At 33.2% G+C, this 23905-nt stretch overlaps 4 protein-coding genes across 8 annotated transcripts; 3 read left to right on the top strand and 1 right to left on the bottom strand.

The window, feature by feature from the left end:
* Nucleotides 1-55: 55 nt before the first annotated feature.
* Nucleotides 56-3176, bottom strand: LOC142527433 (beta-glucuronosyltransferase GlcAT14A-like). Of its 3 annotated transcripts, none has more exons than XM_075632239.1 (5): nt 2719-3176; nt 1217-1994; nt 1041-1116; nt 832-947; nt 56-713 (listed from the first exon to the last, which is right to left on the bottom strand). In XM_075632239.1, the coding sequence occupies exons 2-5, from the start codon at nt 1788-1790 to the stop codon at nt 214-216; spliced, it is 1266 nt and encodes a 421-aa protein (XP_075488354.1). In that variant the 5' UTR covers nt 1791-1994; nt 2719-3176; the 3' UTR covers nt 56-213. The 3 variants fall into 3 exon arrangements, with proteins under 3 accessions (XP_075488354.1, XP_075488356.1, XP_075488355.1); XM_075632241.1 differs by having other exon boundaries at nt 1217-1939; XM_075632240.1 differs by having other exon boundaries at nt 2750-3176.
* A 6318-nt stretch (nt 3177-9494) lies between these two features.
* LOC142526666 (proton pump-interactor 1-like) lies at nt 9495-14154 on the top strand. 2 transcript variants are annotated; one of them, XM_075631194.1, is made up of 8 exons: nt 9495-9657; nt 10527-10902; nt 11296-11487; nt 11607-11786; nt 11880-12074; nt 12771-12869; nt 12952-13486; nt 13582-14154. In XM_075631194.1, the coding sequence occupies exons 2-8, from the start codon at nt 10564-10566 to the stop codon at nt 13896-13898; spliced, it is 1857 nt and encodes a 618-aa protein (XP_075487309.1). In that variant the 5' UTR covers nt 9495-9657; nt 10527-10563; the 3' UTR covers nt 13899-14154. The 2 variants fall into 2 exon arrangements, with proteins under 2 accessions (XP_075487309.1, XP_075487308.1); XM_075631193.1 differs by lacking the exon at nt 9495-9657 and adding an exon at nt 9664-9855 and having other exon boundaries at nt 12952-13855.
* A 306-nt stretch (nt 14155-14460) lies between these two features.
* Nucleotides 14461-19127, top strand: LOC142527988 (dynamin-related protein 5A). Of its 2 annotated transcripts, XM_075633019.1 has the most exons (9): nt 14461-14861; nt 15436-15627; nt 15730-15936; nt 16216-16644; nt 16756-16983; nt 17056-17251; nt 17329-18019; nt 18260-18488; nt 18977-19127. In XM_075633019.1, the coding sequence occupies exons 1-8, from the start codon at nt 14484-14486 to the stop codon at nt 18444-18446; spliced, it is 2508 nt and encodes an 835-aa protein (XP_075489134.1). In that variant the 5' UTR covers nt 14461-14483; the 3' UTR covers nt 18447-18488; nt 18977-19127. The 2 variants fall into 2 exon arrangements, with proteins under 2 accessions (XP_075489134.1, XP_075489133.1); XM_075633018.1 differs by lacking the exon at nt 18977-19127 and having other exon boundaries at nt 18260-18640.
* Nucleotides 19128-22715: 3588 nt separating this feature from the next.
* Nucleotides 22716-23809, top strand: LOC142526922 (VQ motif-containing protein 4-like). The gene has a single exon (XM_075631588.1). It carries the CDS (start codon nt 22816-22818, stop codon nt 23536-23538), a length of 723 nt encoding a protein of 240 aa, XP_075487703.1. The 5' UTR covers nt 22716-22815; the 3' UTR covers nt 23539-23809.
* Nucleotides 23810-23905: the final 96 nt, after the last annotated feature.

Below are 23905 nucleotides of genomic sequence, written 5' to 3'. Positions count from 1 at the left end.
AGAATGACCATCTTGAAATACAAACCATAAGCCGAGAAAGTTGGAAAATCGAATTTCATAAATAATATTGTGCAATATCATATTAGAACCTACAAAAAAGTGGCCAAGTGGTGTGTGTGTGTGTGTGTGTGATATAAAGCATTATTGGAGATACCCAAATAACTAAAGTATTTTCGCTCTATAATTTCCAGGAGCAAGAATGATACAAAAAATCTATCTGCACTGGTTCTGACTAAATCTTGGCGACAAAACCAGTTCACCTAAAAGCCTTCCAAGCCTTCCAGCACCAAGACCTGGTCTAAGCTTCGTTACATTTCCCACCTTAGTACACCGTGGTTTTCCTGCGCACCAGCCACCAGGCGTAATGCTCCCATTTTTTCGCATCAGCAGTTCTCTGTCGATTTTCTCCAAGATGGGAGAATCCCTTTCGAATTTACGTGCGAAGGCAGCATTACTAGCATAAATTTTTGAAGTGTCATTGAGGGACAGAGTGTGGGGGTGTTGTTTGGGCGGATTATCCCAAGAAATATAGTGCATGTCATGGTTCACGACAGTTGAAGCAAATTCGGGGGCGTTGCAGATGACTGTCTGAAAATAGCCCTCTGGGGAGGAAACAAAGTTCGAGTAATACATGAGCAGAGTTCTGGGAAGGTTATCCCAACCCCATATACAGTATTCGACAAATGCTCGTGATAAGATCGTCCAAGCTGAGCCTGCAAATGGCTATTAAACTCCGCATCATAGAATTCGTATGTGCACGGATTTTTATCCGTCAATATTAAGAAATGCTAATATTTCACCAAGTCTGAGAAAGTAGATGCAAGAACTAACCAGTAAACAGTTTAAATGCTGTTGGTAAATTTCTCCTGGGTGAAACCCAAAATATGTCGGACTTTGTTTTATGGTAGAGTCCTGGATCAACGATCAACGGCATTGCCCTTTGGCTTCTGCAACAAAGCCATTTTACGTTATTAAGTTTCTGTGGTCTCATCTTCTCGATACCAAACAATCCAACTCAACACATAGAAGAGAAAACTTACGCTTTCCAGCCTAAATTGCTCGTGTGTTCGACAAAATTAAGGTCTCTTTTCAATTTGGAAAATGTGTGGAGAAGATCTGCGAGGTTGACAAATGAGTCACATTTCAAGAAATTCTTGCAAGAAAGACGTGAAACACAGCATCCTTGTAACATCACAGGAAGAACTGAAAAACTCACCATCTTGAGTCACCAAAGGATAATCTGAAGCACTGAGATTGATAAACCAGTCCCAATCTTTATGTCTCTTCAAAAGAATAGCACACGCGTGAAGGGTACTAGCAACCATGGTGGGGCCTCTATAAGTAACCATATTCGCTTTGGTGTTCATAAAAACATTCCCAACTTTGGTAAAAAGGGTATGGTTTTCTACCCTTGACTGGAGCTCCAATCTCTCCTCTGGAGGAGACTCAAGATCAAGATGAACAACATAATAGTTCCATGGATGATATAAAGAATGAAGAGTCCTCCAAAGTTTCTCCAAATCGCCTTTAGAACCAGATATTAAATAAGCAAACTTTGGAACGGAAGGACGAGCTGGAGGGGGTGGAGCTTGATTAAGCTTCGCTTCAGCAAAATAAGGATCGCTTTGATTGGTCATAAATCGAGAAGGGAATATCGAAAAAACCGAATTGATTGAGTTCAAGGAGGAGACAAGCCCCATATTGAAGGAGGTCGCAAGAAGCAAAATGAATACCAATGAGCTTATAACAAGAGGGAACACCCACTTCTTCTCAATATTCATGTAACCCATTGCTAAAGCTTATGATCATGAAATCTAACAATAAATTCTCATCACAACTGAATCCTGATATCTGCTATATTCGTTCAAAAGATTTGAACACAAAAAGTGCTTTTTAATGGTAGGTTGTTGATCCCTATTGTGGCACCAAGTACTCAAACCTGAATCAAGGAATTCTTTGATCGGAACCAAGAATCGTTTTACGAGAAAAGGAATCTAAATACAAAAAAAAAAAGAAAAGAAAATATAAACAGATTTAGTCATTGTTGAATACTAAATTATTTGATACATTTAAGAAAGACTCTTTAAACAACTTGAAAATGATTTAAAACAACATACAGTTCTGCACTATTATATTACAAATAAACATCATGCTGCCCCCCAACGTGAATAAAATATAGTAAAAATCATTCCTCATAAAATATTATACTGCTGTGCGTACGGCCGATGAATTAAGCAGAAAAGACATGAACACTGCATCAATAGAATCGAAACTGAAAATGATTACGGTCAATCAGGACTAATTTAACGAAAAAAGCACAGCTGTATTATCTCAATGTTCAATAGAACTCGATGATAAAAACCCAAATCTCAATTCCAAAACACAGTATAAATCTTGAAAAGTTAGCCCGAGTACCGACACAACGAACAACAGCAACCAGAAAAATTATATTTACGACAAGGCCCAAATCCCAAATCTCGTTTAGATCACTCAATTTACGATCTAATCGACCCAGAATCCCAAAAATAAAGAGAGAAAAAAAGACATCAGTTACAACAGGAAATCGCAAGAAGTTCTATAAACATAAATATCAAAACATTAACCATTAAAGTGAGCGTGAAAACGCTTTATAACGAAACACGACAAGTACATCAGCAACAAAACGAAGAATACGCAAATCATCAGCTAAAACAATACAAACCTAAGAAAAAGCCGAACCTTGATGTTTTCTATTTATTTATTGTCTGACGTTGGTTAATACAGCATCCACCTTGTATGCGTGTCCCCCGTATACTGTGTACGGGTAGAAAGATCTCGAAGAGAGGAAGATATAGAGCTGTTTCGATTGGGAAAAAAATGTAAACAGGCTCTAAGAATGGTGGGTTTTGAGTTGTTCTCGAATACAATCTCAAGATTGCAGTGATCACGAAATTTCAGGGAGTGCTTCGTGCGTGTAAATTCTGTTACTAGTTTGTAGGAGGAATCAAAGAGATGATAAAATCAGAGCAAAACTACAAATTTTATATCTTTGAATAGTTTAGACATGGGAATGCATTGAATCCTGGTGCTGCTATTTACTTTGACCCCAGGCGTCGTCTTCTTCATTTATAACTTCACCTCGTGGACTTGGGCAAATTTTAAAGGCCTGCTATCCCTATTCCGTAAACCCCGTCTCGGTTTCATCTCGTTCGGATTCTTCTCTGTTAATTAATTTTATGCAAAATCTTGATTTGATATTCAAGATTTAAATTTTCATAAATGATTTTTATTAGAATAACAAACTGTTTTTTTTTTTTTTTTGAGCATTGTGATTATTTAAATGTTCAAAAATACAGATAATGATAAATAAATATTTCGTAAATTTGAATTTTTTAAAAAAGTGGATGAATTATGATAGTAATAGATGTGCCAGAAATTTATTAAAATCTGAGTAATTACGTAGTTCTATTTTTTATATTTCAAAATTTTGACACACGCTGCAAATATTTATATTTTATATTAAAATATTGTTCTATTCCATTAAATTTAATATGTGGTAATAGATAATAAATGGTATATAATCCAAAATACAGAGTTTGCTAAAAATTATTTAATTGGAAAAAAAAAAAGAAAACAATACATTTCATATGTGAAACATATCTGAAACATAACATAAGCTGTAAAAATTGAGGGTTTTGAGTACAAGAAAGAGATGCATTGACAAAAGCTTCATATCGATTATCATATAAAAAAATATCAGTCAATGTGCAAAATAATACTTCTAAAATTTATGAGTAGTTATTTTGTAAAAATGATATTTTTGACGTAAAAATAAAATTTTCTCGTGAGTCGAGTTAGATTGAAGATTTGTTTAACAAAATTGAATCATGAGACGATATCATTTGAGGTTTTGTGAATTATTATTCAGCTACCGAAATTTTAATTTCGCCTATAAAATTTGTTTATAAATTATTATAATTATTATTTCCGTGGTTTTTTACGTACCCGTGGGTATAGAACATCATTCCTTCTCATCAAGGGAATTATTATTTGTTTGAAAAGTTGTGAAAATTTAATTTAAAACATCTTTTTCAAGGGGTGGTTGTAAGCCTAATTGTATTTATTTTTAGTAAAAACATATTATTCGACAAGTAATTTATTAGTAAGAATGGAACAGGAAACAAATTGATCTCAAAATCAGTAATTATTATTCATTTGAGTTCGTTTTCTTCACAATTCTCTCATTTTCTCGATTTGATAATCACATATCAATTCTTAATAATTAATATTGACTTATTAATGTAATTAGTATAGCCATAATTTGTGGGACCTCATTAATCCATTATTTCTTTATTTATTGAGCGAGACTCATTAAGTCATTATTGAGAATGTTTAGAAAGGCGGTTTCTTGCTTATTGAGTTTGGAAAAATAATAATTATTTTGTAAGACGATCTCACATATTTATATTCGTGAGACATGTTGATATGATATACCGTTACAAATATTTTTTTTATATATTTAAAAATATTATTTCCAAGAATTGAGTCAAGTTGAGTTTTTTTTTTAAAAAAAATATATTTAGAAATATCAAAGTAATTTTTTTAATACTTTTCTACTTTATAACACAGCAAAGGTGACAATGATTTTTTTAAAAATAAAGTAATAAACAATAAATTTAATGCAAATGAATCCATAAAATGTAGAACCAAAACAGACGTTCACGTTTCTTTGTTCACTCATTTTTAAACGAGTTGACATTATTTCTTCCATAAAAGAACAGACGAATGTTAATTGTCTTAGGTTGGATAAAATATCTTAAAATTGTATGGACAATCGTTATTTTTATTAAAAACTTGTGTGAGATGATCTCACGGGTGGTATTTTTGTGAGACCATATATCTTATTTGGGTCATCCATGAAAAAATATTACTTTTTATTGTGAATATCGATATAGTTGACATGTCTCACAGATAAAAATTCGTGAAATCATCTCACAAGAGACCTACTCTTTCTTAAATTAGTTTTTGAAATTAAGTTGATCTAAATCTCAATCTTAACATTAAACAATAATTTTAAAAAATAAAAATAAAATAAAACAACGACCGAGAAGTGACTGCATAATGTCAGAACCAAATCTTCTTCCGTTATATATATATATATATATATATATATATATATATATAGGTCACGGCTGCCAATTATAGGCTGCCAAACTTATAATTGCAATTAGAATACATATATAGGTGACGGCTGCCAAACTTATAATTGCAATTAGACGCCTCAAATAATTTAAGTTTATATTTGGATTGAGGTTTGATAAATAGATTTCAAACGATTCAAATAATTCAAAATCATTATCATTCTAAATATTGAACAAAATTCAAAAATAAACACACCAATGAATTTTAATCCCATTATATGAGATGATGATTTTGTTTTAAATTCGGTTTGAACTCATTCTTTTTTTATTAGAAGACATTTATGTTACTACACCACGGTTGATAACGACATAATCAATTAAAATATTATAGATCCATATATTTGAAAATTATGAAATTAAATCGAGTGAATTTGTTTCCATGATCTTAAATTATCTTACTCGATAAATCATTCCGCATACAAAATCAAGATTATCTTTGATTATCCTTGAAAAATTTGAAAGATCGACTTTAGAATAATATCAATTGACCCAATTGTCAGGACATCGAGAAAATGGTGACAACGTGTTTGATAAGGGTGACTTTAACGTTGCAGACCACCCACATTTAATTGAGTTCACGTTCGGGGTTGGGGATATAATTTATTAAATTTTATTTCCAATAATCTCATCAATTAAATTATATTATCAATCAATTTTGTGAGATATATATTATATTTGGATCGCATATGAAAAAATATTTTTTTTATGTCAAAAATATTATTATTTTTATTTTAAATATAAACAAATTTGATATGTTTCATGAATAAGTATCCGGAGTAAGAATGATTACTTGCAAGAACTACGAATTTTTTATTATTAAAAGGCTATTACGTAGTATTGTTTTTTAAATTATTTTTATCGTGATGATGTAAATAGGTTCATTTTAAGACAAAAATTTGTGTGAGACGAATTTCTTATTTAGATCATCCATGAAAAAATATTACTTTTTATGCTAAGATTATTATTTTTTATTGTGAATATCGATAGGGTTGACTCGTCTCACAAATAAAGATTCGTGATACCGTCTCACAAGACCTATTCCCACTTCAAATGAAGATATAAAGAAAATAAATAAATAAAACAAAACTTCCATGTTATGTACATCTGGCAATTGTACGCAGTTCGGAACATTTAATCAACAAGTACTTTTGAGTGACGATTTAAGTTGTACTATTTAATTTGGGTTATAAATAATATTGCTTTCATGGATACTTTATTTTTTTTTCCAACAATAAAAAAAAAAGTCACAATCAAATTTGGGAAATCTGAATTTTTTTCTTGTAGCTTTGTCATTTTGCAATTTTGATTTTTTATATTATCAAATTTCAATTTATTTTCATAAGAAAGTGATGATAAGACATACATATTAGTAAAAATTATTAAAATTGTAAAAAAAGAATCTAAAAAATGACTAAATATGGCTAAAATTTGATAAATGAGACAACTATACGGAATAAAAAAATTTCCGAGAAATGTATATCGGTCATGTTCGTCGGAGTCTGGCTAATTAAACTGATCCAGTTTTGGGTCTAAAATTTAAAATTTCGTTATCCAATAGCCATAATTAATCTTCGTGAGGCTCGTTTACAATGATTTTTGGACTCTTGTCTGACTTGTGGTATTGGGCTTTATGGAACTCATAGGCCCATATTAATGAAGTCTGTTATAATTGAAGCCCGAATCCGGGAGACATTTTAATTATTTTTTTAAAACCATTCTAGATTATGATCTATATTACTACGTAGGTCTTATAAAAATAAATATTTTTTAGTTTTTCGTATATATTTAGAAAATCTTGATTAGTGTAATAAAGTGATAAGTTATAAACATGATGGTTCGTGTAATGAGATGCTGAAGATGTATATTATATAGATAATAAATCTATATTAGGGATAACATAATGGTTTATTATTTCTTTTTCTTCTCTTTTTTGGTAATATTTGAGTAAAAAAAATGGAAAAATCATAACATGTAATCAGTTAAGGTTTCTTCGTTCGCATAAAACGATACTTAAGGATTATGCCGTATTTCTTTGAATGTGAAAGATTAGAGGTGTTAAAATTAGACACGACCTACCAATCCGACACGGTTCAACCCGAAAAAAATCAGATTTGGGTTTGAGCTTTTTGGGTTCGAGTCAGATCGAGTTGGACCCGATAGCTAATTCGAAAAAAATAATCGGGTTGGATTAGGTTTGGGTCGACCCGAAAAGTTTAAATTTTTTTAAAATAATATAACTAATAAATATTGCCTATATTTTTATATATTGTATGTCTAAAAAATATTTATTGTATATTTATATCATAAATTTTCATAATTATTTATTTATTTTGAAATTTTTTATTTTCTAAATAATTGTTTATTTAATTTAGTAAATATATTTTATTTTTTTACGATTAGATTTTCAAATTTAAAACATATATACGAGAGATATTTTATTATTATGTATTTAAATTAAAATATTAGTATTAATTTTTTTTGAATTTTATTTAATTTTCTTTAAAAAAATTTATGAAAAATTCAAAATCAGGTTATACGGGTTGATCCGATTGATTTGGATTTATGTTCGGGTTGACTCGGGTTTGGATTGAACAATTTTTGAATAGTACTGTTGCTCAACCCCGACCCAACCCACCCGAATTGATACCCTTATGAAAGACGGTGTGTAAATATATGATCTCAATGGTTCACATTATAACCTCGAACATTTGGTTTCGATTTTTTCTTCTCATAAAATTGATTCGTAAAAACATAACATAAATGTTCCACAGTAAATGTTTCTTATTAAACAAGCATCTCATATCTTCGTCGTAATCATCGAGGTAGGTGCCTAAACTGGTGTTCCCAAAATGCCCCGGCTCTACTCAACAAGGCGGGCTATTATCCTTCCAAGGAAAATGAGGAAAATACCATTTTAGTTTCCCACCAACTCATTCGGTTTTGGCTAAAATAAAATAAAATATGATTTTTTATATAAAAAAAAATTCAGACGTTACGATTACATATATTTCAAATTGAATTTAATTTTAAATATAAAATATCTCACTTTTTTTTTTGAAATGAAAATATCTCACTTTAGTCCGAATCCACACAAATTTAACTCAAATGTTTGACATAATTTACAGTACAGATCATATGTCCAACAAATAAAATCAAATATGTATATGCTTTATTTACTAAAATCAGTTCTCAAAACATATTGCCGAAATAGAGGCAAACATCGGAAATATTTTATTATAATATTAGATAATGAATGGAAACCTTATATAGTTTAAATATAAAATACCATTATATAAATAATAAATAATTTCAATTTCGCCATCGACTACTGTATTGATGTTATTCAAGAGGAATTGTTTCAAATATTTCAATATAGCGTGATGTATCTAATATCTTCTCCAACCGAGGTATGCATAATTATGAGGCTATATGTCTCAAAGTGATCATTTTTATCAATATTTTATCATACGAACTTCTCACACATAAATATTACTTTATTTTATTAACTTGATTTGCAATCTATTGTATTAGTACAAAAGATTTATACAGTGCTCATCGAAATATAACGGCTGCAAGTTTTTACATCAAAATAAAATAAGATAATATGTATTTATAATTTATTTTTTCAAGCACACTTTATTATTGAATTAATTTAAAAAAAATAGTGATCAGACAATAATAATTCAATAAAGATAGCCGTTGTTTAAGATAATACATGGAGTGAACGTTAATTTTACATCATCACATGATCTAAAATATATCATAAATATTTAGTAAAAGACATAAATAAGCCGAAATGAAAAAAAAAATAAAATCAGTAATTTGTAATTTTTATCAAACATATATTTACAAAAATATTCATGAATCTCATATAATATTTTATTTTGAATTTAATATTTTGTTATTTCCAAAACAATTATATTATTATTTAGATATTCAAGATTTTAAATGTTTGCTTAAATATAAATTAAAATTGTAAAAACATTGTAATATGTACTGTTTGGAAATCTCCAAATCATAGGAATGTAAAATATTGATTTTCCTGAAAAGAACAATTCAGTCCTCAAACTTACAAAGTAAGATATTTTGTTTATCTTTTGAAATTCAATGGTGTGATATGAATCCTTCTCCTCAGCAAGTATTTACCAGAACTATAACTGCGGACTGAAATCCCGGTAATCCCACCATTAATGCTGTTGGGTAAAAATAAGGGAAATAAAAAAGAAAATAATAATAATCTTGTAATTTCAAGATTTTGTTTCTTCTTTTTCCAACACAGCGTGAATTTCTCACACTATATATCTACCTTTGTAGTCTCGCAAATTTATCACATTTCAGTAATCAAGAATTTGGCTTTCTTCCATTTTTTCTCTCCACCTGTCTATCTCTTAAAAGGCTGAGATCTGTGGTCTCTCTCTCTTTCTTCAGTGGAGGGTCTGTCCTACAAATCTCCGCGTACTTTTCTTGGTCATTACCGGTAAGTTTAAGCCGGTTTTGCGCCATTTGATGGGAACCCACTATTTTTTCTAGCCTTATTTTTTGCCATTTTATGATTGTTTTTTCCGGTCAAATTCGGGTTCTTATTGCTCTCTTCACTCACTCTTCTTCGATATGTTGTGATCTTGATCTTTCTTGGTGAATTCGGGTGGTATTGATTTGAACGAGGAGTACGAGGGTTGACTTTCTTTTCCGATGTCCTAAAGTTCCATTTTTCCTTATCAATATATACAGATTAGCTTACCCTTAAGTTTTAGATCGATTACACGGAACTATTATTGCATTTATTTGCGCGGTTTCTTGAACATTTCTTGGTTCTTTTTACCCCTTTATTCATTCTTATGTGTTTTTATAGTATGAATGATCTGCGTGTTATCTATGATGATTTGCTGTTAAAAATTAAAACTTCTATGGCTTGATTCCGTACCGAGATTGATCTGTATCATTTTGGTGTTTCAATCATCGTGGCTTTATACGATTTGTACTCATACTGTGTAATTTGTAATTAGCTATTGGGGACATCCTTATTTGGTTTCAACATTACACATGAAATTAGATTTCTTGAATTTTCATGGTGCTAACTCATTGTTTGTATTTTTAAATTCCATCTGATAAGAAGTGGACATTTGAGGGTTAAGGGGACAATGCATCAATCCAATTAATTTTGTTAGCCTGAGTGATTTCCTTAAACATCACAGTTAAGATTATGAATTTTTCTGATTCGAGTGATCTTTGTTAATCAACGTTCCTCGAACAAATGATTTTCTTGTTGATAAAACATTTCCTTTTGGGAACTTTTCTATTTTGTTAGGTCTATTGTCGAATGATGGTAATTTATTTCTAGTGTAGGTTTTGAGAATTTACCTTGCGCCGTTTGTTGTATAACATGGGTGTGGAGGTTGTAGAATCTAACTCGGCCGTCAACATGGAAAATGGAAATGAAGCCAGCACATCAGTTGAAAATGGAAAAGTAAATATAAATTTTGGCTCACATGGTGTGGAAGAGCCAGTTAAAGGAGAAGCTCCTAAAGTTTTTGAGTCCAATGCCCCTAAGGATGCAGTGGATGAGTGGCCAGAGCCCAAGCAGGTACACTCATTTTATTTTGTCAGGTACCGGGCATTAGAAGACCCGAACCTGAAAATCAAACTTGATCTGGCTGACAAAGAGCTTCAGAAAAGGAACCAGGATCGATTCCAACTTATCGAACGATTGAAGGAAAAAAGGGTAAGCTGTGGTATTTGTGTTTTAGCTGAGACTATACAAGGTTTTTTAGTGTTAGCCCCTTTAATGCCGCCAATTGTTGATTTGTATAGTTCTTCTACAAATTGGGAGATCTTTTGAGGTTAGAAGGTCCACATTTAAGTAAATGTAAACACCTGAATTATTATGATTTTAAATCATGTGAATGTACCGTAGTGGCTAGCCATGCATCCTTTAAATTGGTTGGTCCTATTAATCTGTGATGTTGCTACCGAAAGTTAACTTGATTTATCCACTTTTGTCTTATTTTATTCATTCTACGTGTCTCATGGTATTGATTGTGGACTGTGTCCAGTATAGATCTAATCATGAAAAGAAAACTGCGAGATCTTAAATGATACCAAGTATGTGTTGCAGGGGGATCGAGCCCAAATCATAGCCCAACTACGGTCTTTGGGTGTTGAGAACAAACAATTTAGGATATTTATGGATGAAAAAAGGAAAGAAATGGAACCTCTCCAGCAGGCACTGGGTAAGTTGAGAGGTCCTGCTGGAAGTAGAGAAAGGGCTTCCAGTATATGTTCATCCGAGGAAGAACTCAATGATCTTGTAAGATTTTATTTAACTGTTTTTTTTTGTTACTTTCTTGTAGTATATATTACATCAATTCTTTATATGTTACTGCCAGGATTGTGTAGCTAACATTTTTTTATTGCTGAATGGCTTAGATTAAAAGTTTGCAATACCGCATTCAGCATGAAAGCATTCCTCTCAGTGAAGAAAAACAAATCCTTAGGGAAATCAAACAGCTTGAAGGTACGAGAGAAAAGGTTATTGCTAATTCAGCTGAGAGGGCAAGGATTCAGGACTCGTTAGGTGAAAAAGAAGCCATTCAGGACCAGGTCAAAGTAAGAAGATAGTCCCTTGAGTTTTTCATGTTTAGAATCTTCTTAATTTCAATTTATCAGTAGCCTTATACTTATTTTTTGGTGTATATACAGCTGATTGGAGTCGATCTCGATGGAGTTCGAAAGGAAAAGCAAGTGATTAGTGCCAAGCTGAAGCAGCTTGATGATGCAAAACTAGCAGCAGAGAAAGTGATCAAAGCTTTAGAGGAGGAATTGACTACAATTACTGAAAAGAGAGACAAGACTTTTGAAAACATTAAAGAAATGAGGAAACAGCGAGATGAAGGGGTACGCATCTTAAATTTAGTTTGACGGCTATTTATGCACTGTACTGTCTATGACCCTGATCTTTTGGGTTGAACTATCTATCTATTCTCCATGACATGATTTTAGCATGTGCCGACCATCTATACCGTGTATCAAGAGAGAGCCCTTATTTGAGCTCACTCAACGAAAATACCTGCTGCATCATACCAAATAAGAACTCTATTATACTGATCCTTTTTATCTCTTGACAAACGTATCCAATATCCATTGTGTTTAATATTTTGAATGTTATTAAAATTATTGTAGAGTAAAAATAGTTTTATTTTCTCTATATACTTGTTATTTTATTATCGTGAAATCATTCAAAATGAATATATTATATCAAATCCTGATTTATGAAATATTAGTTGTAGTCGTCAACAAGGTTTAGATGTTATTAAAGTTTGAGTTGAATATATATATATTAAACTCAAACTTTAATAAGATCTAAACCTTGTTGAATGTATGTAGACACACTTGCAATAAATTTTGATTTATAATCAAGATATTTCTTTTTTCAATTATGATGGATTGTCATAGTTTTCAACTCATTACTTGATTCCTCTTCTATTTTTCTGAGTAGCTAAAAACTGAATTTTTTTGGCCTTAACTTTTTTTCGGAAACTATGCCATATTTCACAATTTCGATCATTGTGAAGTTTCTATTCCATCTTGCAGAATTCTCCCTTCCATCAAAATCGTGTTGTCTTGACCAAAGCTAAAGTACTTGCAGTTAACAAGGATGTTGAGGCCCTGAAGGATCTTTCACATTCAGAGGTTTGGAAAATTCTTTCTACTAGTAACTCAACGTCATTATTTTGTAATTTATTTCACAGTTTTATGTTATTCCCTCGACTAGGTTGAGAACTTCATGAACCTCTGGAATAATAATAAGGCTTTTCGGGATGATTATGCGAGGAGAATCTTGTCATCGCTTGATGCGAGGCAGTTGAGTAGCGATGGCCGGATGAGAAATTCAGAGGAGAAACCACTGGTGTCAGTCGAGGTGCCCACTCTATCTGTGCCAGAGGTGGTAAAAACATTTTCCAAACAACCTCTAAAGCAAGATTTGGTATCCGCGCCTAAAGCAGATACTTCGGAGCAGAAAGTTCAGAATCCTAAGAATGCTAAAAGCAATAAAGAAAACAAGAAAGCAGAACTCGCCTTGGAGAAAATTGAACAGCTAGACAGAGAGGAAGAGTTTCAGTTTGATAAAATCCAGAAGGATTCTCTCCCCAAGAAGGAAGAAGTGGATGAAACTAAGCTGAAAGAGCTTAAGAAAGCAGAAGAGATGGCAAAGCGTATTCAGACAGAAGAAAGGAGGAAGAAGTTGGCAGAGAAAGCTTCGGTCAAAGCAGCTAAAAAAGCTCAGCAGGAAGAGGAAAAGAAGCTCAAGGAAATTATCAGTTTTTTTTTCCACGCATACTATTTCCAACTAACGTAATTTTTCGAGCTTTGATACTGAAGTTACTTGAATTCGGATTTATACAGGAGCGTGAAAAGAGAGCAAGGAAGAAGACTGGTGCCACTGTTGCTGCTGTGGATTCTGAAGAGCCATCTGAAACAATTGAAGAAGTTGCCGAACAGGAGATGGTCGAGGAGAAAGCCGAAACTCCTGCTCCATTCAAGAACAGGGCTCGAAAGGAAAACCCCATCAGACATAGATCACGCCCCAGAGGCGGTCTGGACTCACTTCCGAAGGCCATGCTCAAACGCAAGAAGGCGACGAACTATTGGATATGGGCTATTCCTGCTGCTCTGGCGGTTCTCACTCTTTTGGTAGTCGGCTACACCTATCTTAGTTAAGGTAATGGAGAAGAAACAACTCTTGAGAGACTGTTATACTATGGTAGCGAGTTATAGTTTTTCGCGCCCTGTGTACAAGGATGGAGTTTGAGATATTTACAGCAGAGCAACTGTGAAACTCTTGTTTTGTTTTTTTTTTTTGTATTGTTGAATTTTCAATTTTGTCCTGAATATTGTTGAAACCTTTGCTTACTGCAAACTGTTGTGATGTTACGTAGAACAGGATACTATCCATAATTCTGTGATATCAAGAAAATCTATGGTAAAGTAGAAATTGTAAATTAGTTTTTAATACATCGAAAATCTTTCACGAAAAAACTGGACTTATTTAAATATCTGATGTTAAAAGTTTATGGATAATGCAATATTAAAAATAAATTTTAGATCTTATGGTCGAATTACACGAGCTTGTCTCCCATATAGCATAAATTGTTTCATCGCACAGTGTTCAAGATTTTGGGATATAATCGGATTCGTTAAAATATGGGCTCGATTAACTTGACCCATTAAGAGCCCGTCCAACCTCTTAAACGGCACAACCACCGAAACTCGGATTCAAAATTTGAACTTGGCATTTCCTTTTCAATGGCTACCAACGGTCGCGATTCCACCAACGCTGCCGCTTTCCTCACTACACCCACCAAAACTCCAGGCGGAGAAAAGTCCTCTTCCAGAAAACACCACCATCAATCCATGGATGCTTTCAACAATACCGTTCCCGAGTTCAAAACGAGATTCGAGGCCTACAACAGGCTTCAGGCCGCCGCCGTTGCATTTGGTGAGAAAATCCCCATTCCCGAGATTGTAGCCCTCGGTGGGCAGTCCGATGGTAAGAGTTCTCTGCTCGAAGCGCTCCTAGGGTTTCGTTTCAATGTGCGGGAAGTTGAAATGGGCACCCGTCGCCCTCTCATCCTTCAGATGGTTCATGACTCTACTGCACTTGAGCCCCGATGCCGCTTTCAGGTCCTGTGCATTTTTTTTTCCATAATTTACTTGGTTGACTTGATGCACTAAGATAGAATTGAACTAAATTTCTGTTAAGTTTGAAACCATATTGTTTGGATCATCAGTTTGGAAATAATCAAAAGCTGTTAAAGTTGGACCTTTAATTCCAATGGTTCAGCTCCTTGATTCCAATCGTTATGTTGGGTCCTTTGATTGTAGACTTCTGATATGGATCTTTAATTCTAACGATCTAATTCCTTGATGCCAATAGTTAAGTAAACTTTGTTTGTAGAATTGTCGACATTTAACTCGTTTTTGAATTTCATAATGAAGAGTTGAATTCTAAAAGGTGATATATTTGTAAATAGATTAATATTTTTTCACGGTTTGGCTTTTGAAATTACGAAACAGATTTAGGGATGACACTATCGCCAAGTCTATGTACATTGTAGATTCAGGCACTTGAATGTATAAATTTTGAAAATATTTCTTTAGAATGTAGTTGTCTTGAACCGAACTAATTTTGCTTAATATAAGAATATCAATCTTGTATTTTTCCATCAAGGAAGCTGAATTGAGAATATTGTGACAGGAAGAAGATTCAGAAGAATATGGGAATCCCATTGTGTCATCTACTGCAATTGCAGATACTATAAAGTCTCGGACTGAAGCACATTTGAAAAAGATAAGGACAGCAGTTTCTTCTAAGCCCATTGTTATGAGAGCAGAATATGCACATTGTCCTAATCTTACCATTATAGATACACCGGGCTTTGTTCTCAAGGTACACAATTTAAAACTTTAAATATTGATAAAAATTTAAATTTATGTTTTTCCTTTTAAAATATTCTTTCTGCACTAAATTGGTGGTTTGAAATGATGGCAGGCAAAAAAGGGTGAACCTGAGAGTACACCTGATGAAATTTTGTCAATGGTGAAATCCTTGGCCAGCCCACCACACCGAATTCTAGTGTTTCTTCAGCAGAGTAGTGTTGAATGGTGCTCGTCATTGTGGTTGGATACTGTTCGTGAAATAGATCCTGCATTTAGGAGAACTGTTATTGTTGTCTCCAAATTCGACAACCGTCTAAAGGTATAACTTTGTTTAAGGATTTGCTTCATTGATAATTATAATTAAATAATAATACAGGGAAAGATTAGAATCAACGTGATTAACTAATGATATATTTCTCATCATCGACAAAGCAAATTCATAGTTTGCATGAATCAGTCTCTCTCGAGTGCTGTTGTATGAAACTATTGCATCAGGACCAGTTTTGGAAATGTTTCAATTTCAGGTTTCGGGAATAAAAAGCCCAGGAAGTAATATTTGTCATAAAACATGAATCAGCTTAAAATCTAACATGTTCAGGAGTTCACTGATCGCTGGGAGGTGGACCGCTATTTGAGTGCAAGTGGATATCTCGGAGAGAGCACGCGGCCTTTTTTTGTAGCCCTGCCAAAGGAGAGAAGTGCAATTTCTAATGACGAGTTCCGTAAGCAAATATCTCAGGTAGATACAGAAGTAATGTCTTATCTTCGTGATGGTGTAAAAGGGGGTTTTGATGAAGAGAAGTACAAATCTCACGTTGGCTTTGGCTGTTTAAGAGATTATTTGGAATCTGAACTCCAAAAGAAGTACAAAGAAGCTGCCCCAGCTACAATCGCCCTACTGGAACAGCGGTGTAGTGAAGTCACAACTGAGCTGACCAGGATGGAAAGAAAAATACAGGCAACTTCTAATGTTTCTCATCTTCGCAGATCTGCCATGTTGCATGTTTCTTCTATCTGCAACCATCTGGTATGTATCAATGTTTTATTTTAATATTTTATCTTTTTTATTTGAGTATCAATTTTCGGAAACTTAATTTTGAATCCAAAGTTTGAATCAGTGTTCCTCTAAATTGTAAAGGATGCACTTCTTGATGGAGCAGCAGATCCAGAACCAGAGCAATGGGGGAAAACAACAGAAATCGAAAAATTCGAGAGTGGTATAGGTTGTTGGCCTGGTGTTACCACCGCTGTAAAACCTGCCAATGCAACTCTCCGCCTTTATGGCGGTGCTGCTTTTGAAAGAGTGGTGCATGAGTTTCGTTGTGCCACATATTCCATGGAGTGTCCCGTTGTGTCTAGGGAGAAGGTACTTTTCCATCAAGGTTTGGGACTATGGGTCAAAACTATACAGTGTAATTTACGTCCTGAACTGTGACAGGTCGCCAATATCTTACTTGCTCATGCTGGCCGAGGCGGGAGTAGAGGAGTTACAGAGGCTGCTGCGGAGATAGCACGTGCTGCAGCCAAAACTTGGCTTGCTCCTCTTCTTGACACAGCTTGTGATCGGCTTGCTTTTGTTTTGTGCAATCTTTTTGATATTGCGATTGAGAGAAATCAACATCATAACGCTGGATGTAAGTTGAGAACATATTTTTTTCTGTTTCATATTTTCCTTATAACATTGCTTTTTTATTGTTATATTTTCTGTTAGATGGTCATCAATCTGGAGATATGGATGGATATGTTGGTTTTCATGCTGCATTAAGGCACTCTTACAATTGCTTTATAAAAGATCTTGCCAAACAGTGCAAACAAGTAGTTCGACACCATCTAGATTCAGTGACTAGCCCATACTCTCAGGTCTGCTACGAAAATGATGTTCTGGGGAGTTTAAGTTCAGGTGTAAACTCGATTTCTCGAGTAAACCAAGTATCAGCAGGATCGTTTTTCCTTGAGCTCAGCGATGGCAGGCCTGCTTTGCACAAGGAAGCCACTAAAGATCAAGAAAATATACCCCCTGAAAAAAATGATATTACACCAGGGAAAGTGGCTGAGGGTAGAGATGCTCTCCGAGAATGCCAAATGACGGTGCCAGAAACCCCGTCGCCTGAACAACCAAGTGACGGAAACTATCTGGTTAAAAAGGAAGTCGGTAATTGCATTGAAGTAGGGGCAAGAAAACGCCATCCTAGACTTACGGGAAATAATAGAAATTCGGATAATTGTATAATTCAAAATGGCGGTGGCCTCTTATTTGGTTGTGGAGATAATAATACTTCCAGATCAGGATCAGCTTACTCAGACATATGCTCATCTGCTGCTCAGCATTTTGCTCGCATTCGTGAAGTTCTAGTTGAGAGAGGAGTGGCATCAACTCTGAATTCTGGTTTTTTAATACCTTGGTAAGGGGCTGTGTTTGTCTTAACTCTAGAGTTTTTATAAAAAGAAAGGTAATATGTACCAGCTAAGTAAAACCAAGTTTCTTCCCCGGTAATAATAAAACACTGAATTGATTACTTTCTTCCCCGTTTATTATAACACGCTAAAATGATTAGAATCCTTTGAACACATTTTTATATCCATGAAACTAAATCCTTATTGCTGATTAATCTGAATCAAACTATGGTTTTTAACTTATGCAGCAAAGAACGGCTCATGGTAGCACTTGGATTGGATTTGTTTGCTGTGAGTGACGAGAAGTTTATGGACATGTTTGTTGCTCCTGGAGCATTAGATGTACTTCAGAATGAAAGACAGTCGCTTCATAAGCGCCAGAAAATACTGCATTCTTGCTTGAATGAATTCAAAAATGTTGCAAGGTCACTTTGAACACAGCCAAGTCATACACTATATGCTGACTTTGCTGGAGAGGTATGATATTTTTCACATATCGTGAAACTCTTAGTTTCTATGATTTAATTTCTCTTTTCACACCGAGGTAATTAGTTTATTTTTTACCATTGGTTGAGAATATTTTTTTTTTCACTTGGAAATATCGGTGTGAGTTCTTATGGTCATTGTTTTTCACTGTATTATATTATTAAATTTGAGACATATAAAGTAAATAAATTTAGTGACATTATCAATTTTTTTAAAATATCAACAATATTCATTTAAAATTATAAAAGCATTGTAGGTCGCTTAAGTAATTTTATAGATGGTTCCGAACTACTTGTTTGCATTGTTCGGCAAGACCTTTTATAAAGCAATTGTAAGAGTGCCTTAATGCAGCATGAAACCAACTGTAAGAGTGTTTTAATACCAATAATGATAGCCCTCTGAAATTCAAACAATAGCTCTCTAAAATTTTATATACAAGCTTTGAGATATCTCTAAAGTAAATACTTTATTATATACAGAATCACTGTTGGATCATGAGCGCCCACAGCACAGTGTTGTGCAAGGATGCTTCACTTAATCTCAATGGATGATTACCATCGAGTCGATAATACCATATGATTGATGCCTTGACTAACTTCATTGTGGTCAGGCAATCTAATATTATATAATCATAAAATATGAAGAAAATTTGTATAATGGCGTTTTTCACATGGATAAGCAACAAAGCATTAGTCTGTATTTAATTCCACGTGAATAAATAATGTACGCATAAATGCCCTCGTAAATTGAACTACTAATGCTGTTAGCCATTCATGCACATTATAGGAAATAAAGTTTTAACAATAATTAACCACCTAAAGCCTTTTTCTCTGTTAAAATATTGAGTAAGTCTCTTGTGAGATGATGTCACGAATCTTTATCTGTGAGATGGGTCAATCCTACTGATATTCACAATAAAAAATAATACTCTTAGCATAAAAAGTAATGTTTTTTCATGGATGAACCAAATAAGAGATCTGTCTCACAAAATACGACCCGTGAGATCGTCTCACACAAATTTTTGCTTAAACTATTAGCCAATCCACTTTTTCTTGTCTTTTGTATTCTATACAAAAACACAGTTTTCACCACTAGTTAATGTTTTTTTAGGGAATTTTTTTTTATAAAAGTTATTTTTACAACTAGGCATATATATTTGATTCTTTCAGTAGATAGATAACCCCACGAAATGTTCTTGTGTGGCCAACTGAATTGTCCAACATAATGATTAAGGAGCATTTTATATACAATAATACATTATAATATTATAATTTTATTTTTAATGTGTCATGTCTCTATTTTGAAAAATTAATGTTTTGTCATTAAGATTGATTTATAAGACAGTGATAAATAAATTGAAAATTGTTGATAATATAATTATTTTTGACATCAATTATATAGAATTGTTGCGATATTCACATATACTAATCAATGGATTAATTAGATGAAGTGGACTCAATTATTGTCATTGTTATGCGGCTCGAAGCAGAGATGCTAAGCCTACGATGTTTAGGTCGGTTATGGCGGATTAATTAAAGCAAAGCATTGCAATTTCATTTATTTATTTATTTATTTATTATTATTATTATTATTATTTGTTTCTGAAACGAGCAAGATCAATAATTTTATATTCCACATTTATTATATTACATTTCCTGTTCTTTATATAGAGCTAGGTGAATGTATTTTGGTGGACAATATGATTTAAATGAACTTTTATTGTCAATCAATAAAAACAAAAGTACAGTTTTTGAAAATTGAAAAAAAAAATATTTTGATCTTTCCTATTCCTATCAAATAGTAAATATTTCCCGATGCTTTTAACTTTGGGAACTTAAATATTATATCATATCATATCAGCCTCTAGACCTTAACTTAGAAACTTTTAAGACTGCATATGAGAAATGAATTTATTGTATTTACATATTAATTATAAAAAATATAAATTATCAGATTATTAATAAACTTGAAATTCATCCTGATTAACATGAAATATTATATAAATATGCAAATGATGAATTTGAAATTTATGATTTTACTTCTGTAAAATAACAAAAATATATTTACTATCCATAAATTTAAAATACATTGCAACCTTAAATTGTTCAATCCAAATTCAAGAGTAATATGTACTGCACTCCCACTTTGCTATTCTTGTAAATGTTCAACATCCACATCATCTCATTATTGAAATTTTAAAAGGTTATAAGAAATTTCATATAGTAGTGGGGTATGCCTGGATACAAGTAAATTATATGCGAGAAAACAAAATAAAAAAAAAAATTAGAGAAACTATTGTAAATAAAATTTGAAAAAAAAATGTATTAAGATTATTAGACCACTACTCACTTCATGCTCGATCGACTTTAAGTTAATATGTTCCTTATTATTGAGACCAAATGTTTATCATTAGATCAAAAGCTACAACTACTAATCAATGTATAACTTTATTTATTTATATTCGCGACAACATAGAGTGGACCTAAATGAGTGTGGCTGTTAGAGCTATAAATCTGGAGAGGTACGTGTCTATCTTCTGAAGCGACCTCATTCTCCTTAGAGATCGGTATTATTCATTTTCTACCATCGATTATATCCACAATAGAGATATTATTACTCGTTAAAATCTGATCACTCTTTTACGATCCACCTGCTCAACCAGATCAAGAGATGCAATGTCAGCAACTTATTAGACAAGAACTTCTAAAGAGTTCTCCTAATATCAGTATCACTCATACACACTTAATCAAGCACATACTTTCTTTCAACCCCTTTTCAATATTCCATTTTAATGGGAATTTGATTCTTTTCATTCTTAATATGCCTCGCCGTTTAAACATCTACACTAGGATACGATGAACTAAGCGAACAAAATATATACACATTTTAAAGTCAAAATCATTTTTCACACCTTATTTTTTCAAGGTTATTGCTAATTTCCTATATTTCCTGCCATTTTAATTTAAACAAGAAAAATAATAATCATTGTACGGCATAGGACATCATGTTATAGTGCTTATAATGTTTTTTTTTTTTTACGATGTCATTATCAGAATCAATACCAAATCCAATCTTAATGCAATTCAAATATCAATATTTTTAAGCCTAACTTTTATTAAATACAAAGAGTTAAATTTCAGGTCTCTTCTATTCGATCCAATATTTTTTATGTTTAACTTTTATTATACAAAAATTGTTGTATTTCATGTCTTTTTGATTCGATCCATAATATGATATTTAAGTGATGCCATGTGAAATAACTTATATTCAACCTATTCTTAGACATTGTTCCATGTAAAAGAAGAAGAAGACATTAACTGATTATAAATACTTGTTTTTACCACTGTTTGTCTCAATTTTTTTAAATATATATATATATATATATATATATATATATATATACACACACACACACACACACACACACACATATACATCTATTGATTTATTATCACCATATCATATATCCTTTATCATTATATCTCACAAATCAAAATGATACCTAAGTTTTTACCCAAAGTTTATATCAAACCGTCTATGTTTATTCTCATAAGTGAAATTTTCAATTTCAATCCCAATCAGAGACGTTCTCAACTCAACGAGTTCAACTTGAAAGCTCCCACTTTCCCATCACCACATGGAAAAACCATTCTTTCTTGTTTAATATTTTTACTTTCAGAATCTTATTTATCTTGTTAGTTTTAAAGAAGAAGCTCCAAAATCCGAGAAGTCTTGGATTGTAATCTTACCGATTTAGTTATTTAAGTTAAAATTTATAAACATTCATTGTTTGTATATATATAGATATATATAAACTGGATATACTAAATGGTCATAATTATGTTATTTTCTAATAAAATAGGAAATTACAAAAAAGGGTGTAAATTGACCAATGGATCCCTATAAGGCTATAACCCTACCACGAAGCAAGAATGGAACAAAGAAAAATAAGATAAAAAAACAAGTCACGTATCGTGGAGGAAAAAGAAGGTTGGGTGCATGAAAGACTTCACAACTTGACAACAAAAAAAGGGGATAACCTGTGTTTTTTTTAAATATATAAGCTCTAAAATAAAATTTTGAATTAATTTTATATTGAAACAACCACGAATCAGTTCCGTCGTTTGCTTTGAAGGTTTCGTCATTTGGTTTGGACATATATTTATATAAAATTTAAATTTAAATTTAAATTTTGGCATATTTAATGTGTAATAAAAGAGCACCTCTCCCCATTCCCATTTCTTTTCACTCATTCATCGCTTCTTCTCCTCCCAAACCTTTTTCCCTTTGTGTGTCTCTGCTTCATTTATTACCAATTATGGACATCAACTCTCCGAGAATTGAAGAAAGAGAACTCAACCCATCTCCCACCACCTCTCCCCACAGCAATGGCGGCGGCGGCTGCACCACCAGTAATGCGGCGTCGGTGATGTTTGTCGCCACCCCGCCGTTCACCCCTAATCCAAACCACATTTCCAGATCTAACGAATCCAATCCATATCCTACCACTTTCGTACAAGCGGACACTTCGTCCTTCAAACAGGTCGTGCAGATGCTCACTGGTTCCTCGGAAACAGCTAAACAAGCATCCAAAAAGGATCCAACTTCGACCGCTGCCGTCCCCCGAGGCGGTGGCGTCAGCAACAGCAGCATACCGCCTATCAGAAGCACCGCTCAGAAGAAGCAAGGCTTTAAGCTCTACGAGCGCAGAAACAGCCTGAAGAACGGGCTCATGATCAACACACTGATGTCGGGTTTCTCTCAAAACTCCAACTTTTCGCCGAGGAAGCCCGAGATTTTATCCCCGAGTATCCTTGACTTTCCGGCGCTGGTTCTCAGCCCGGCTACGCCATTGAACGAGGATAACCTGAGCAGAGCCTCACCCTCCTCGATCGAGAATTCGTTGGAAGAGGAAAAGGCAATATCTGAGAAGAAATTCTACTTTCACCCGTCGCCGAGGACGGCCCCCGGCAACGCCGAGCCTCAGCTTCTGCCTCTTTTTCCGGTGACCTCACCGCGAGTATCGGGTTCCTCTTCGTAAGCGAAAATATTGTTGAATTCGAAAATTTTATTCAAGGGAGGGATCATTCTCCATTTGTACAATTTCATCTTTCATTTTTATCTCTCTTCTGTTCTATGATTACAAAGAGAAAAAGGAAACGACTTTCATCGTCCCATTGCTGAATTCCAAGCCGACATTTCCACCTTCACGATTCCTTACTAAATGTCACATCGATCCATAATCAAACCGTAGTTGTTGATGTAGGATCAAATTCGTATTCACTTATTCTGTACTTCACGAGTCAATTTAATAACAATCTCTTTAAATTTAGAAATCTTATTTCTTTAAAGAAAGAAAAAATACAATTTTTATTTTAAAAAAAATTTAATTGGTCACAATTTTCTTA

This window comes from Primulina tabacum, chromosome 15 (genome assembly GCF_025594145.1).
Source record: "Primulina tabacum isolate GXHZ01 chromosome 15, ASM2559414v2, whole genome shotgun sequence".
Classification (NCBI taxonomy): domain Eukaryota; kingdom Viridiplantae; phylum Streptophyta; class Magnoliopsida; order Lamiales; family Gesneriaceae; genus Primulina; species Primulina tabacum.
This window is presented reverse-complemented; position numbering and strand designations above follow the sequence as displayed.

Bases quoted from the DNA above. Each gene is read 5' to 3' on its own strand.
- LOC142526922 (XM_075631588.1), top strand. From the start codon at position 22,816: ATGGACATCAACTCTCCGAGAATTGAAGAAAGAGAACTCAACCCATCT.
- LOC142527988 (XM_075633019.1), top strand. From the start codon at position 14,484: ATGGCTACCAACGGTCGCGATTCCACCAACGCTGCCGCTTTCCTCACT. The intron at 14,862-15,435 runs GTCCTGTGCATT...ATATTGTGACAG, and splicing joins AGCCCCGATGCCGCTTTCAG to GAAGAAGATTCAGAAGAATA. The intron at 15,628-15,729 runs GTACACAATTTA...AAATGATGGCAG, and splicing joins CACCGGGCTTTGTTCTCAAG to GCAAAAAAGGGTGAACCTGA.
- LOC142527433 (XM_075632239.1), bottom strand. From the start codon at position 1,790: ATGGGTTACATGAATATTGAGAAGAAGTGGGTGTTCCCTCTTGTTATA. The intron at 1,117-1,216 runs GTGAGTTTTTCA...TCAACCTCGCAG, and splicing joins TCCTTTGGTGACTCAAGATG to ATCTTCTCCACACATTTTCC. The intron at 714-831 runs GTTAGTTCTTGC...AGCCATTTGCAG, and splicing joins AGCATTTAAACTGTTTACTG to GCTCAGCTTGGACGATCTTA.
- LOC142526666 (XM_075631194.1), top strand. From the start codon at position 10,564: ATGGGTGTGGAGGTTGTAGAATCTAACTCGGCCGTCAACATGGAAAAT. The intron at 10,903-11,295 runs GTAAGCTGTGGT...TATGTGTTGCAG, and splicing joins AACGATTGAAGGAAAAAAGG to GGGGATCGAGCCCAAATCAT. The intron at 11,488-11,606 runs GTAAGATTTTAT...TGAATGGCTTAG, and splicing joins AGGAAGAACTCAATGATCTT to ATTAAAAGTTTGCAATACCG.